Here is a 16,603-nt window from a genome sequence, read left to right as displayed (position 1 = left end):
ATAATTTTGTTAACTGTAACATTTCAAAATAATATTTGCTTTATTCATGCTGTATCATAGTTGTCAGTGAGGACTTTAGTACAGACACATTGACTGAGGTTTTGGCAAGGTAAAATCTACATAAAAAGGATTTTTATTAAATCAGAATAAAAAATTGTGTCCTTTTTTTAATCTGAAAAATTGTCTGGAGAAAAGTTTGCAAAATTAAAGCAATTTATATAAATAAACCCGCAAGTAATTGTGTATATGTATATATGCATATATAATTTACATAGATACGATATGTATATATGCATATTTAATCTACATAAATTACTGAGAAGATAAGGAACTACGAATAACCAAAGGAAACTGAGACTAATAAAATGTGGTCTGAACTCTACTTAGATTAGTAGTCATAAAAAAACAAGAAACAAATTTTTTTTTTCTATTTTTTGATAAACATAAGAATTTCTAGCTTACCTGGCTATCCTTTCAGTTGTTTCCTTTGGTTCCCTTTAGTACTTAGCTATAAATATATACAAACAGAATAGCCATTGCAGGTTATTCTATTTATTGAAATGTCTTTGCAAGAATGTCTTCAAAAGCTAGCCTCAAAACAAGATTGTCGTCTTCATTATGTTCTTACAGCTATAAATATCGCTAATAATGCTGGAAATGTAAGATTTTATTTAAATATTTATATACTATGTTATAAAAGTGTTTTAATAATACAATAAAAGTTAAAAGTTATGACAATGATATGTTAGATAATTAAAGACTGTTATCATCAAGTCAAAACTGTGTCTACAAAAGATTGTGCAACAGATTTAGTCACTGATACTGACAAGTTGGTTGAAAAATTGATTTTTAGTTCATTGAAAACAGAGTTTCCATCACACAAGTAACTGATTATAACTTTAATATTGCAAATATAACTGTTCATAAATTTATAGAATGTTATACTTATATGTTTAATGTATTTATTGATCAAGATATTTTGCATTTGCACAAATTTTTTAATATTTTTATAATTGTTTAGATAACAAGTTTAAATATACAAGATTTTAAATAAACTATTAATTTTTTTTATTAAAAAATTATATAATGGCATGTAAATAAATTGCCGTTCTTTGAAATAAAGTTTGTTTAGATAAAGAAGATCATTGAGAAATTAAAATGATTATAATTTGGTTTTAATAATAGTTTTTGATAGTTACAATGTAAACTGAAGTGTTTTATTTTCTTTCAGCTCCTTATAGTAAATGACCTTGCGCCCCAGCCCCAAACTTGGCTAAAAATGGAACTTTTCACAAACCCAGGCCTAGCAAAATTATAAGATTTAGCAGGAGTTCATAGCCAGAGCTAGGCTTAAATTTATAACACTTTATATGTTATAAATTTATGCATATATTAACTCTTTATCAAGTATATGCCAGTATTTAGTAAGTATATATAAAAAAAGAAAAAGTGAAATTTTCTTAGTCTCATTTAGGTCTACAAAATATTAAAGCCCAGGCCTAAGAAGGTTATAAAATGACCTTGCATATGGTATGGCTGAAACCTTGATTGGATTATAAACTTTCTCACAAATGTGAGATTGTGTCAAATGCTTTTAGAAAGTCCTGATATATCACATCTGCATTTTTGTTTGCTAAGCATTTTGTTACATAGTTATTGGATTCTAATAAAATTGTAACACATGCTTTATTCTTTACAAAACCATGTTGAAATTTAGATAATAAATTTTGTTTTGCCTTGAACACCAATTACTAAGCTCTCCATTTACATTAATATATAAGAGAAACTGGTTTTTAATTAGTTGGTTAGCTGTTATCACCTTTTTTAAATAGTGGAGTGACATTTGCATTATGTTATGCATGAGAATTGATCTTTTTAATAGTTATGTTAAAATTGTGAAAGGTTCAGCAAGAGTCAAATAAAGATTATAATATTAGTGGATAGACATTGTCAGGTTCAGTTATTTTATATGGATTTAGATTTTTTCAATTTATTTTTGATGTCAACTATTGACAAATATTTGAAAAACACCAAGTTCTATGAGCTGAAAGGAATAAAAGTCTTTGTTAGCTGGAGAAGTATTGGTGTGAATTGAGCATTTAATGTTTCAGCAATAAATCTACCATTTGTGGTATTTATTTCAAATTGATTTGATTTTACATGAGCTGTTATCTTATCTAACCATATGGAATATGTGTATATGGAAAAAGTGCCTAATTTTAAAAAATTAGGCACTTTTTCCATATATATATATATATATATATATATATATATATATATATATATTTCTAATAAAAAAGTCGTTAAAAAAGACTAAATACTGATTTTTTTAAATTTAACATTGTTTTTCATTATTTCTTTACACAAACACAAATTATTTCTATACACTGTTTCTATGACAGCAGTGTGATTTCATTGTATTCATGTATTAACAACGCTCAATTTTCAACATCTGCTATTTTAATAAAGTTGTACAAAACTTTAACATGTGTAAAGCGTTGATTTTGTAACTTTAAATTTGCAGTGTTTTAATATATTATTGGTTCTTGCATAATATTCAATGAAGTATGTTTTTAGAAATTAAAAAGATATCTAAATTTATGTTATTAAAATTCATTTACACAAAATAAAAAGCAAAATAAAAAGTTATGCCAAAGATTTGTGGAAAAACAAAAAATTGAGGCAAAAAAATATTCTTTGTTAAAAAAACTAGGAAGACACTATCATCTATTCAGTTTTCAACTTGTTGAAAAATTGTTGAAGAAATAATCCAGTATTATTTTACCTACGAGGGTTCAAACCATCTATTTCTTTCAAGAACTTAGTTTGTTATCCAAACAAAGGTTTTAGGAATTTAGAGGATACAGAACTCCAAGCATACAATGTGTTTTATGGTTCTTATTAATTATCAAATCTTAATGTAAATAAATTATACAGTTATCTAATTAATATTAAATTTGGGAAAAAAGTTGAGGAACCAATAATGAAATATAAAAAGCTGCAATCCTTTAAAAACAGATTGACACCAAGAGCAATCAAGGATAGAGAGACATTTTTAATAGAATCTAAAAAGGTATTTTAGTTAGGACATGACATAAAAATTATGATTGCTGAAATTAGAAAGAAAAAAAAAAAAGAAACTAAATATATGGACATTGTGTTTTTAAAAATGCAAAAGAAAAAAAGACAAGGTTATCTAGGTGGCTCTGATGTTAGCTCGAAAAAGGCTGCTGAGAGATCTGCCCAAAAAAAAATCTAAAAGGGGATCCTCAGAAAATATATCATAACAGAAAAGTCTTATAGCTCAGAAAGTGATATCACTGATTATTTAAGCTCAGAATGCAATTACTCTGTTAAAAGTGAGCTAAATGATAATACCCAAGAAAAAGTATAATACTGTATTATAATACTGCCTAAAGATATTCTAAAGCATACAGCGCCAATTAATGTAGGAGGAGGGCTTTCTGTCAACCAGCACACTGCAATCATAAGCAGTGTTGTAGCTATCTCAGAAGAAGAAATATATAAATATGTTTTATCTAAATCATCAATTTTTCGAGCTGTAGATAAAGTGATAAGTTCAGAAGTTAAAAAAATTAGACAGTATATTTAAGACGACTAATTACATATGTAAGCTGATCATATACAGTATTGGTGTGAATTGAGCATTTAATGTTTCAGCAATAAATCTACCATTTGTGGTATTTATTTCAAATTGATTTGATTTTACATGAGCTGTTATCTTATCTAACCAAGCATTTTATTAAAGATTTTATTAAGAAGAGATTTTTTGTTTCAAAAGCTAAACTGTGTTCAAAATTTTTATTAGTTAATTTTTTTATATATTTTAGAGGATTTGACTATTTTGGACTGTTCAACTAGCTATGGTATTTTCTATTTTAAAAACTGATTTTTGCACCATTTTATTTATGAGCATCAATAGTGTACTGTTGAGCCAAAAAGGCTTCTTTTTATTTTTACATATCATTTTTGGTACAAAAAAAAGGGTTAAAAAAGAGTACTTTGGGGCTGTGTGCCACCCTTAAACTTTTTTGAAATTAAAAAAAAAAAATCTTACATATAAAATATATAAAAGGGTCTGCAGACCTTATAAGCTTCCATTCTAGTTTGAAAAAAATTTCCATCTTAATCTGAACCACCCTAATGTGTATGTTTGTATGTATGTATGTATGTATGTATGTATGTATGTATGTATGTATGTATGTATGTATGTATGTATGTATGTATGTATGTATTGTTTTTAAATGTACTTCAAAAACTTTTTTTACATTTGTTTTTTAATCTCTTGCTAACTCTTAAAAATAGACTGCAATAATTTGAGCAATGTTTGTGGTTGCATTTTTATGGTTTATTACTTTCATAAAAAAAGTTAAAAAGTAAAATAAAAATAAAACTATTGCTTTAATTCTGACTAAGCATTTACCATTAAGTTTGCTGGCTTTTATGAATATCCACTTAATTAAATTTAGAATTGTTTTTGAATTTTTAGTGTCTTTGAGTTCCCCTATGTGTACAGTTGCCCCAGTTCTTTTATAGGTTTCTTTGTGTAGACTTGTCCCAGTTCTTTATAAATTTCTCATACTCTGAAACAACTTTCTTGTTAGGTTTTGATCTTGGTCTCCTTTGCTTCACTTTTTAAGTCTAGGTAAAAAATAAAAAGATACCAACTTGAACAACTTTTGCAGTTCTGAACATAAGTTTTCTTGAATTTTTATAATGTAGTTTGGTGTAGCTTTTGAGCAACGAAAGGTTTTCGTATTATTAGCACAAGGGTAGATCATATCAGTACTGAAAACTATTTTCCATTAGCACTATTGCAAGTTAAAATTACAAGTTTCAACATCATTGGAGGTAACCAAGGTTGTAGGTAACTCTTAAATAAAGAGTTTTTTTAATACTTTATTAGTTGATCATTTAGGTTAAGGGGGCTGCTAATATTAAAGAATACTTACTTTTATATACTTTCTATATATGATTTACTTCTTTAAGTTTAATGTAACAACTATAGAGCAGTACTACCAAGGGCATGTTTAGTTCTCTGTACTTCAAGCTAATAAATGCTCTACCACTACAACAACAGCTTGAGTTACCATTAGTTACCAAGTTAGCTATATAATAATATAGACAATAAAGAAAACTGCTAACTAAAGACTTGAAGTCTTTAGTTGCTAACTAGATGAACAATGAAAAAATAAATTAGGGGAAAAGTTTTAACTATAATAAATAAAAGAGCATATCACTGTAACAGAATACAGCCTACATGATTGAATTTTAATATATAAAAAAAGAGATAATAACTTTTGGCAAAGTTATTTTAGTTTTTATTGAAAAAAATGGAGTTTTTATAGTGAAAAAAAGAGATTCAAGTTTGCCTGCCAAGCAGGTGTATATATTATATTATCATACAAGTTTATATCTTGTTTAAAGAAGAAAATTTGTATTAGAGTTAAAATACACCAACCCCTACAAGCCCTTGTTAGCAATAGAGAGAAAAGATTATATCAGATCATCTGCAACTAAAAAGCGCAGTCTTTTTAACAAGATAAAAACAATGGCATCATGAAGCCCTTTCTCACCATGGTTACTGGAAATAAAGAAGAATATTGGCTATTAATTTTGAATACTTTAGTTGGAGAGAATAATAAAATAAACACTTTTTCTATTACACTATATGAAGAAAGTAAATAGCAACACATGTCAATCATTTTAACATGCAAATAGTAACATTTCCATAACTGCATTGCAAAACTCCGTGTTTGTCGCAATTTAAAAATCATAATCATTAAAATGAGGAAATTGCAATTCGTATACCTTAAAATACAACAGCAGTGTTGTGAACAAAAACTAACCTAATTGAAACTGTCATTAAAATTACTAGACTATTTAGCATAATTAAAATTAGAAGTTTTTTAGTCTAATAAAAATTAATCAACTAATTTTTTAGTTTGCTAAAACTAGTTAACTTTTTATTTCCAGTTTAATCTGTTAAATAATAACTAATATTAATAAATAAATAAAATAATAAATAGATTTTAGTTCAAGTTGAATAATAACTAACATTACAATATTTAGTACAAATATTAAAATTTCGTAGAATATAATAAAAATGTTTTTTTTCTAAAGCTCAACTGACATGTTAAATTCATTCAGATGATAAAAGAATTGTAAAAGTTGTAAAAGCTGTAGTAACTATTTGTATTTCTTTTATAAATTTTATTTCTTTATACATTTTTTTAACTACATGTTTAATTTTAGATTTATTGGGGAAGAATCTGTTAGCAATGGTGAGTCTTCTGAATTGTCATTAGAACCTACTTGGATTGTTGATCCTATAGATGGTACAACTAATTTTGTTCACAGGTATTTTATACATTTTAGTAGTAAAAACTTGTAAATAAAAAATCAAAAATTATACTAGGGGGGAGGAGGGGTCCAAAATTAACTTTTTTTAGATTTTGTGTAGTTTAAGCTTTTTTTCGTAATTAATTTTTTATGCTGATTTGAATTGCTTAATACTCTTTTTTCATTATACATATTTGGCCTTCTACTTCAATTTCAATAAAAGTGAATATTTTGAAAAAACAATCAATTGTTAAATTAAATGAAGTCATTATTATTATCAAAGTAGGATCCGTGGTAAATATTTTTCTTTTCATTTTATCAATAAAATACGTTATTATTATTATACGTTATATGAAATTACTCCATATAAGGAACAGTTTGTAACAATTACTAGTGAAAATGCAAAATAACTATATTACAACTGTGGTACAGTGATTTCAGTTCTTTCTCAAAATCAAGAGGTCTGAGATTTAATGTTAGCTATAACCAGATAAGCAACATTGGTAAGGAAGGAGGTGTAAACTTCCTAGTTAAACTACTCTTCCGCAGTGCTTTGTAGTAAGACACTTAGTTCTTTTTGGAGCAGCTCAACATTTGAAAAAAAATCATCTAAGGTGATTGTGGACTTTAAATTATTAGCTTATTCCTCTGTAGACATAAGACAGCATTTTTTAAATATTTTTTAGTAACAATTGTGATTTTAAATAAAGTGAATCTTTGCTGCAATGATCTACTATTTTTGATTATAATTAAAAAAAAACATCCCATTCATCAATTTTTTTTGACAGTTAACATATCTTTCTCTTTTTTAATATGTTTATTGACATTTGCAAGTAAATGGGCTGCCTTGTAATTTGAAACAAGCTAAGATATAATATCTCTTTGACGCCTAATGTATAGCTTACAGTTCTTTTTTTTTTTAGCCCGCTCTGTCTCAGTTGTTTCTGTCACTGGTTCCAACTGTATTTTATATTTTAAAATTTTTTAACAATGAGACATTTCCCGAAATATTTCTAAATTACCTGAATCTTGATTTCACAATTGTTTCGATATTTAAGAATATTACTACAAGGAACTTTTGTAATCGGCTATATTTCCAAAGCCTATTGCAATGAGTGCCACGCTGACGCTCAAGTTCAATGTTATTTGTAATTGTTTTATAAATTGCAAAAACGTAATACAGAAGTTATTCCATCGTTGTATCTTTTTCCAAACCCATAATACTTTTTTATTTTCTGTCTAAGAAATATAGCTAAATTTTGGTAAACTATTTGCAAGGATAATACAATCACCTAAGTTTTTTGATGCATATAAACGAACTGCTTCTGCAACTACTGAGCAGTAAACTTATTTTAAACGTATTTAATGAAGATTTCCAAAAGATAATTTATTGTTGGCTTATTAAAGACAAGTACAAAATCAACCCTGAGTAAAGGCTTTGTATGATAAAATTTGTCAATTACTGGGAGATTTCTAAAGAAGTTTTATAATTTTGATTTATTTGTTTAATAGTTTATAATTTATTAATTTATTAGTTTGTTACTTCTTGTTGCAATATATTTTTATTTTAATGGGTATCTAAATTCAGTTTACAAAAATAATAACAAAGTAAATCAAAACAATTTTTTACACTAGATAAGACTTATTTTTGTTTAAACGCAACTTTCATTCATTTTAATTCTAAGTTATCCAATCAAAACTTAAATTGCATAAATTTTAACATAAAGTTGCATAACTTTACACACAAAGAACATGCTGTAAAGATTTCTAGTTTTTAAGTTTTTTATTATTTTTAAAATGTTAAAAATTAAAGTAGAAGGTCAACCACACAAAAAAAGTAAAAACTGAATTATTCATTGAACTTTTCTAAAAAAATTAATTAAAAATAAACAAAAAATACAGAATTTTGAACCCCCTTTCCCCTAGTTGTACATTGCAAATATATATATATATATATATATATATATATATATATATATATATATATATATATATATATATATATATATACATACATATATATATATATATATATATATATATATATATATATATATATATATATATATATATATATGTATAATATAGATATATATATATTTATATATATAATATAGATATATATATATATATATAAATATTGAGCACCACCCTAATACATTGAGATAGCAAAAATATTAAGATATATGTACTTTTACATTCAGAAATCCATATGTTGCTGTTTCTATTGGTCTAGTAATAAACAAAAAGGTAAAACAAAATTAGATTTTCTTTTAATCAAATGTAACATTATATTCATAATTAATGTATTTTTCAGAGTTTAAATACTAAAAAAATATATTTAGTTCTATATATTTTATATGCTTTATTCAAATATTATCAAAAATAATTCTAAATTAGTGGAATAAATTTTTGAAAATATTTGTTTAAAAAAAAAAAAATTTTTTAATCACTTTAACCACACTGATTAATTAAATAATAAGAAGCATAAAAATATACAAATATGGTGATTTAAGCCACCCCCATTCCCCTCCCCCCCTTAATTTATTTGTCATTATAAAAAATTTTTTGTCTATTAATTAGTGTTAAAACCTTTCTCAAACAGTATGCCTCACGAAGCGGTTAGTTTGCGGCGCTTTTGATGCAAAGCGTCATGGTTCAAGTCCTCCAAATTTTTTTTTTAAATACAAAGTAAAACACTTTTGAAGTTTTATAGATATTATATACATAACATATAAAGATTTTATACACTATAACAAGCAAAAATGAAAAGGAAAAGAATTTTTAAAAAAGCTAATTAGCTGTTTTATAAAGTCTTTTGTTTTTCAAAATTTTTGTCAGACAACATGCCTACGTGGCCAAAGTGGTTAGCTTGCAGCATTTTTGAAGTGCATCGATGTGGTTGAAATCCTACCTTTAGCACCTTTTTTCTTTTTTTGAAATCTTTTTTGATTTTTTAAACATATACAGGATGTTTGTAATATAAGGAAACTTTTCTTTAATTGCAAGTCTTTTTTGCTTAAACTGTTTTGTTTTGAATTTTTGTATTTTAATTAATTTTTGTATGCTATTTTATTAAAAAAAGTTGTCAAGATTCAAAAAACATGAATTATATGGTCTCATCCAAGTGGAAAATTTGAAACTTTGGTTTAAGATTTTTTTTCTGTTTGCTAAAATTACTTCATTTACTTAGTTCTGTCATTTGCATAGCGTTACATACAAACGTCTATAAGTGTAAACATCTTTAGCATATGTTGAGTTTGCAGGTGGTATATGGAACAATCATGTGTAATATATGAGCCGTTTATTTTGAAAGTGGCATAAGTCACTTTGTTTTTAAACAGAGATTTTTAAAGGTTTGTGTTTTAGCATGTTTAAAAATATTGTTGCCAACTTTCGAAAAGAATTATTTGTATGTTGTCAAATAAACTTGTATGTTGTGCTGTTGTCTCAGGATATTTTAATTTTTATTAGCATAAATAATTTAGTGTAATCATTGTTATCATTATATGCCACTTTCAAATTGTTATCATAAATGCCACTTTCAAAATCAATGGCTCCTATTTATAATATGAGAAAACTTTAAAATTTTATTTTATTAATTAGAAATTTTTTTGCAATATTTACTTTTTTGCAATAAATATATGCGGCAAGATTAAAAAAATTTAAAAATTTATTACGCTTAGGGAAGGATTTGAACCTTCCGAAACAACACTGATGATAGGGCAGTAAATTACTGAGCTATCGAAGATTGCGTTCAGGAGAAAAACAAACCATTTTGTAAATCTCTTTTAAGTTTTACATACGCAGAAAAGGTGCGCATGTGAATTTTTTTTTGCTCTTTAAAACAATTTTTTTAAATGAATTATTTTTCTACCATTTACATAAAAGTAAATAAGGAATAATTATAGAAATGATCCGCGTGGATAAGTATAGAAATAGTCAGTTTGATAAATGCCAGTATTTTACCGGTCTGGACAGCTAGGATATATATAATGAAAAAGTATAGAAAAGGTTGGTGTGAAATAAACTTACATTATCATTTAATATATTATTTAATATAATAGGCTATGTTTGTATGATAGTAATTTCATAATAATCTTTTTTCTGAAAATAGTTGATTAAAACTTTATTAAAATATTTAATCAAAAATGCATTAAAAAAAAATAAATTTTTTTCTTGTATATTTTTAACATTAGAGTGAAGTTGGCGTAGTTTATGCACCAATTCTTAATGACCTCTATGTGGCAGTGAAAAACGAAGGTGCTTACCTAAATGGACAAAGACTAAAAATAGTAAATCCTCCTAGTTGTACGTTTTTTTACTTATGCTTTTTTGTTAAACTTTGGAATTTAAAACAACTCATATTTTATGTTTTAAGATTTATATTTGTGTGTGTGTGTGTGACAGTTGTAATCTAGATAGTTATAACAAAAACAGAAATGGTGTGCTCATTGTGTGTGTGTATGTATGTATGTACGTATGTATGTATGTATGTATGTATCTATGTATATTATACAACATAAAACTTAAATTTTAAGTTTTGTTGTATTAGCTGATTATTTTCTATGAAGAATGTCAACCCTAACTTAATAATACCATTTTTATTCGGTGCCAACTACTGCTAATTCTCTAACTAACACATCCGTTATTAATTCAGAAACCACCTACAATTTAATATTTTGCAATTACAAAGTAATAAAGAATTTATAATTTTTTTTATGCTAATATTACTTTTGGGTCTCAATTTTTGGACAAATGAGCACAAATTTAAGAAATTACAAAAACAAATTTCAAAAAGGTTTCAGAAGTCATAATTAACAATTTCAATATTTATAATGAGTAATAATTTTGAATTATTCGTCATAAAAATTGAAAATTTCTATTTACTTTTGAAAATTTATATTTTCTAATAAATTTTATATTTTCTTTACGAATCAATAATACGTAGTCTTTGCTTTACAAATTAACAATATGATGTTTTTGAAGTGGCCATTATAAATAAAATTAAAATTCCAGAGTGGTCATAAAGTTTAGTTTTTAGCCTAATTAGTGTCACTTATTCATCAAAATTTACGACATCTATTTATTTTGCTTTAGAGATAAAACATTTCAACATAATGTTCTCACCCTCGGAATTAGGGTCGGCATATGGCAATGCCAACCTAACTGCTGACCTAGAAGTGTTTAAGGTCGGCAAAAAATCGCCGACTTTATTTCTATGTTTTATAGTAAAAGCTTTGTAACAAATTTTTTTTTTGCCGACCTCTAACAGATTAAGGTCGGCAAATTATTGCCGACCTTAATCTGTTATAGTCGGCATAAAAAATTTGTGACATAGCTTTTACTATAAAACATAGAAATAATTACTTAATCTACCTCTATTTTTCTAATGCCTAGGGCTGTGTTTTGTTACAAATGTTTTAACAATTTTAACCTTACCTTTATATATCAGTGTTTTATCAAATTTTAAGCATTTATTTTGTTTTATCTTTATTTTGTTATTATAATGTTATTTTATTACAGGACGTTAATGGAAAGCAGTTTTTTATATACTGAGTTACTTATTCCTATAAACATTCGTTAATAAATAATAATAAAATAAATTAATTAATTAATAAATATACATGACATTTGTATTAATATTTGATTTGAAACATGATTTGATTCGCAATTTGACGTAATAAATTAATCAATACGCAAATGAATTTGAAAGCAAATTAATATGCTGCAAAAATAGAAATTGTTGGATTATTGTCATTAACATATGCATTGTATTACATATTATTAAATACATTAAAAAATTTAGCTTTGTCAAACTCATTAATTGCATTTGAATGGGGAGCAGACAGAGATAGTGATGTTTTGGCTTTAAAAAGCAGAAATTTATTGGATATCATGCAAAAACATCAGGTTCGAGGGTAAGTTCATATATACACAATTACTTCGTTATGAAAAATTATTATTTTTTATTTTAATTTTGTTTAAATTAAACTCTTTAAATTTTGTAGTATGCGAAGCACTGGCTCAGCCGCGTTAAATATGTGTATGGTTGCGTGCAGTTCATTGGACTTATATTTTGAGTGGGGTCCTCATTGCTGGGATATGGCAGCTAGTAATTTGATGGTAGAAGAGGCGGGAGGTTTCAATACTACAACGTTAGGCTAGTAAATTCTTTTACACGATATTTTATATGATAAAATTATTTTAAACGGCTCTAGCGTAAAAACAAACTTTTTTATTACAGGTTGCGATTTTGATCTCATGGGTCGTACAATAATCTCAGCCGCATGTAAAAACATCATTGAGGAGATTGTACCTACTTTAACTCAAATTCCTACGCGTCGTGATGATGAGTAATCTCCAATAAAATGTTCCCGCGTTTTTTGTTAAATGCTTATTTATATATCATACATACAGGGTTTTTTTTTTTTGGAAATACAAAGAAAACATGCATGCATACATACATACATACATACATACATACATACATACATACATACATACATACATACATACATACATACATTCATACATGCATGCATGCATATATACATACATTCATACATAAATACATAAAAACATGTACACACATACATACAAACATGCATGCATATATACATAGTCAAATTTTTAGAGGAACAAACATTTAGAATTATTAGCGCCAACGCGTTTGAAATTTAACAAGAAATGTATCGCAATTTTTGCTTAAATTCTATAAGACAATAAGTGAATAAATATGTTTTAATACTCAATAATTTGTAACAGTGAAGAAAATGACTGCATTGTTATAAGCGAGATAGGGTTCAGTATAAGACTTTCCAAGAATTTAAAGCTAAGCGCCAAAATTTTTCTGCAGATATCTAATTTTTTACATTGCGCAAAAAAAAAAAAAAGAAATCAAGTTGAAATTTTCTGCATAGTTACGGCAAGTGTTTTTAGCACGATAAAAATTTGAATAATCTAAAATATCTTTTTATACCTTTAAAAAAAAAAAAAGTTAGGAGATGTGTGGGATTGATGAGATCTCTCAGTTCTTTGTCCCAACTTTCACATTCCTAAATTTTGTTGTTTGCTAAAGTGTTTTTAGTTTCACCAAACAGATCTATGTTAAGTGGTAACATTTTCTCAGCGGTTGGACGTGAGCAAAAATGTAATAAAAATTACACAATATTCTGAGTTTCATTTGTTCAAAGTTCTCTCCTTTGTTTTTATAGATAGTCGTATATCAATAAACTAAGTTTCAAACTAATTCATTGCTTCATCAGTTATGTAAATATATCATGGGCAAGTACTCAACCATCAAAGCTTAAAAAAATTTATAGCTTACAAAAACATACGTGCAGAATCATTTACTCTAAAAATAAGTGTGAACACGCTAAACCTATAATGAGTGATATGAAAATGATGGATATTTTTAAAATAAATATCAGCATTTAATTTTTATGTATCGATTCAACAATAATCTCTCTTCTGAAAACCTTAAAGATAAGTTTGAAATAAATAGAAATGAAAACTATTATTTAAGAGCAAATATAAGTAACACATATAAACTCAAAACTTTAATAAATATACTGAATATAGCATTGCATATCGAGGTCCAAATATATGGAATATCTATCAAAAAGAATGTAGATGCTTGACAAAGTCATTAAGTTCATTCAAGTTTCAAATTAAAAAAGAAAATTTTAAAGTTTGAGAATCATTTGTGCTTGAGTAAGTCTGAAGTTATTTGATTCTACTCTTCATCTTTATTTGATTTATTGATCAGCGCATTAGGGTTATTAATATATCTATATTCTATAAAAATTTCAATGACATATTGTCATCTTCATCTTGATTGAGCCCCTGTCCGTTTAATTCTTTAATTTATAAAGATCATGGTAATAAGAAAAGTTTGTACTTTATATTGTATATATAAAGTGCTTGTTGACAAGATTTTACTATCTTCTTGGTTTTATGGACATTTTTCTTTCTTGTATATATGTATGTTGATTATTTTTGTTAAACAGCAAAATAAATGAAATACAAAAACAAAAAAAATCCGTTATAAAATACGAAAAAAGGATAAAAATTTACGTGATCAATGTTAAAAAATAGAAGAACGCGGGGACTCGAAGAAGACCGTCTTGTCAAGAACCGCTAAAAAGTTAACGTGTTAAAATTTCGTATAGGGCAATTCCATTTGAAAACATCTAATTTTTCTTATAAAAATACAACCCTAAGTCTCAGATTTTGCTGATTTTTACACCACTCAAAGATTTTAATAAGTTATGAACATTCCAAAATTTTTATCATCTAATTCCAAATGGTTTCAAAGATATGACTATTCAAACTTTGCTTTGAACTATCATTTTTTTATATGAACATTATACTTGTTACTACATATTTAATATGGGGTATTATTAAACAGGAGGGTTGGAGTTATTATTTTTATTTCTATAAATGAGTTTATATTTTCTAACTTTTAAGACTTAAACCGGTCTCAAAAATTAGAAAATATTAACTAAAAATGATTTTTTTTTAGTTTTAGTTTTGAGATACAGTTTCTTGGTTCATAACAAGTAAAATCAGGAATCCGGAGTCCCAAAATCGGACTCCGACTTTATTTCTCTATTTTTCCGGTTTTCTGGTGTCCAGGCGCTCTAAACATGTTTGTTGAATTATAATCTGCAAAAAGAAAAAAATTCATAAGATTTATTGTTTTTAAGCCCGCGGTCCTGGAGTCTTTATTTTATTTTTTATTTATTTTTTCTTTATTCAGTCATCAATAATTATTATTTACAAATTTATTGAAATCATGTACAATAAAAACAGTTCGTGGTAAGAGTTTATCTAAAATGCATATTCTAATTATATATGGAGAAGGCTGACAAGTACCCCTCTTTTCTGATAACATTTGCAATTATAGCTACGCCAGCCAAATTGAAAAGCATGAATAAACTGTCCTATCAAAGACTTCATTTAAAACAGTTGAGTGATGGTGCGTTTACTGTGGTAGTTAATAAAGAATTCCAGTTTTTAACTACTCGATTTGTGAAAAAGTTACTTCTTTCATAATGTTTCAAATTTTTTTCGACGGCTTGTTTAAAGGCATAGCTCCATTCTTAAACTATACCTAGATCTTCGATACATTCGTGTAGTTTGTGGCGCCACAAAATTGATTGAATCAATTCCATTAATTATTTTATAATGCTGTATAAGGTCCATACGCGTGCAGCATTTTTCTAGGATAGTCAAATAAAGGCGTGTTAAACGTTCCTCGTATTTTAGGTGACTCATTGACTTAATCCATTTTGTGGTTCGATGTTGAATTTTTTCGATTGTATTTATATCTCCAATGAAATGAGGAGACCACGCTAGGACAGCAAATTCTGATAATTGTCCAATATAAGTAGAATATATGAAATGCTAAAGAGTTAAACCTTGACTTCTGAATCCTTTTTTAAATTTCCCTAGCACTCTATTTCTAGCTGCAGCTGCGTGCTCAGCTTATAACTTCACTTTAAGATTATTAGATACTATAACCCGCAAATCCCATTCTTTTGCTATGGTTTCGAGTTGTTTGCGATGATCATTTTATGATTTCATTGTATATATATGGTTTAGCTCTTCTTTTTTTTTTTGCCCATGTGTATAAATTTGCATTTTTCTATTTAAAATGGCAAAAGCCATTTTTTAGACCAATTAACAGCTGTGTCAAGATCTTTTTGAAGACACGATGCATCTTTTTCAGACTTGATAACACCTATGATCTTGATATCGTCTGCATACATTTTTATACGACTCAAAATTAAGTCCGGTAAATCGGTAACGTAGAGCACAAAAAGAAGCGGACCTTAAACCGAACCCTGAGGTACTTCGCAAAATACTTTTCTCCATGGCAATAATGTATTATCTATTTTGACTCGTTGTTCTCTATTTCTCAACCAATTTTTTATACAGTTATGTAGTTGACCGTTAATGCCATATGCCTTCAGTTTATATAAGAGCCTTACGTGCGGTACCTTATCGAACATTTTTGAAAAGTCTGTATAAATTATGTTTGCTGTAAAACCCTGATTGATGGCATCTGTAATAATATCCCGAGATTATAATAGATTTGTCTTGCACCCCCTGTGTTTGACAAAGACATGCTGAGCTGGAGTAATAAATTTGTTTTTAACACAACGCTTCATAATACAATTGTAAATTAAACCGGTAGTTGCTTGCCTTTAACTTACTTCCTTTTTTAATTATA

At 26.8% G+C, this 16,603-nt stretch overlaps 1 protein-coding gene across 1 annotated transcript; it reads left to right on the top strand.

Annotated features, from left to right (window-relative positions):
• The first annotated feature begins 470 nt into the window (after positions 1–470).
• Positions 471–12,776, top strand: LOC136072115 (inositol monophosphatase 1-like). The gene is made up of 8 exons (XM_065820475.1): positions 471–659; positions 750–883; positions 6,277–6,381; positions 8,568–8,613; positions 10,563–10,674; positions 12,173–12,284; positions 12,375–12,526; positions 12,611–12,776. The coding sequence occupies exons 1-8, from the start codon at positions 561–563 to the stop codon at positions 12,721–12,723; spliced, it is 873 nt and encodes a 290-aa protein (XP_065676547.1). The 5' UTR covers positions 471–560; the 3' UTR covers positions 12,724–12,776.
• Positions 12,777–16,603: the final 3,827 nt, after the last annotated feature.

This window comes from Hydra vulgaris, chromosome 15 (genome assembly GCF_038396675.1).
Source record: "Hydra vulgaris chromosome 15, alternate assembly HydraT2T_AEP".
Taxonomy (NCBI): domain Eukaryota; kingdom Metazoa; phylum Cnidaria; class Hydrozoa; order Anthoathecata; family Hydridae; genus Hydra; species Hydra vulgaris.
This window is presented reverse-complemented; position numbering and strand designations above follow the sequence as displayed.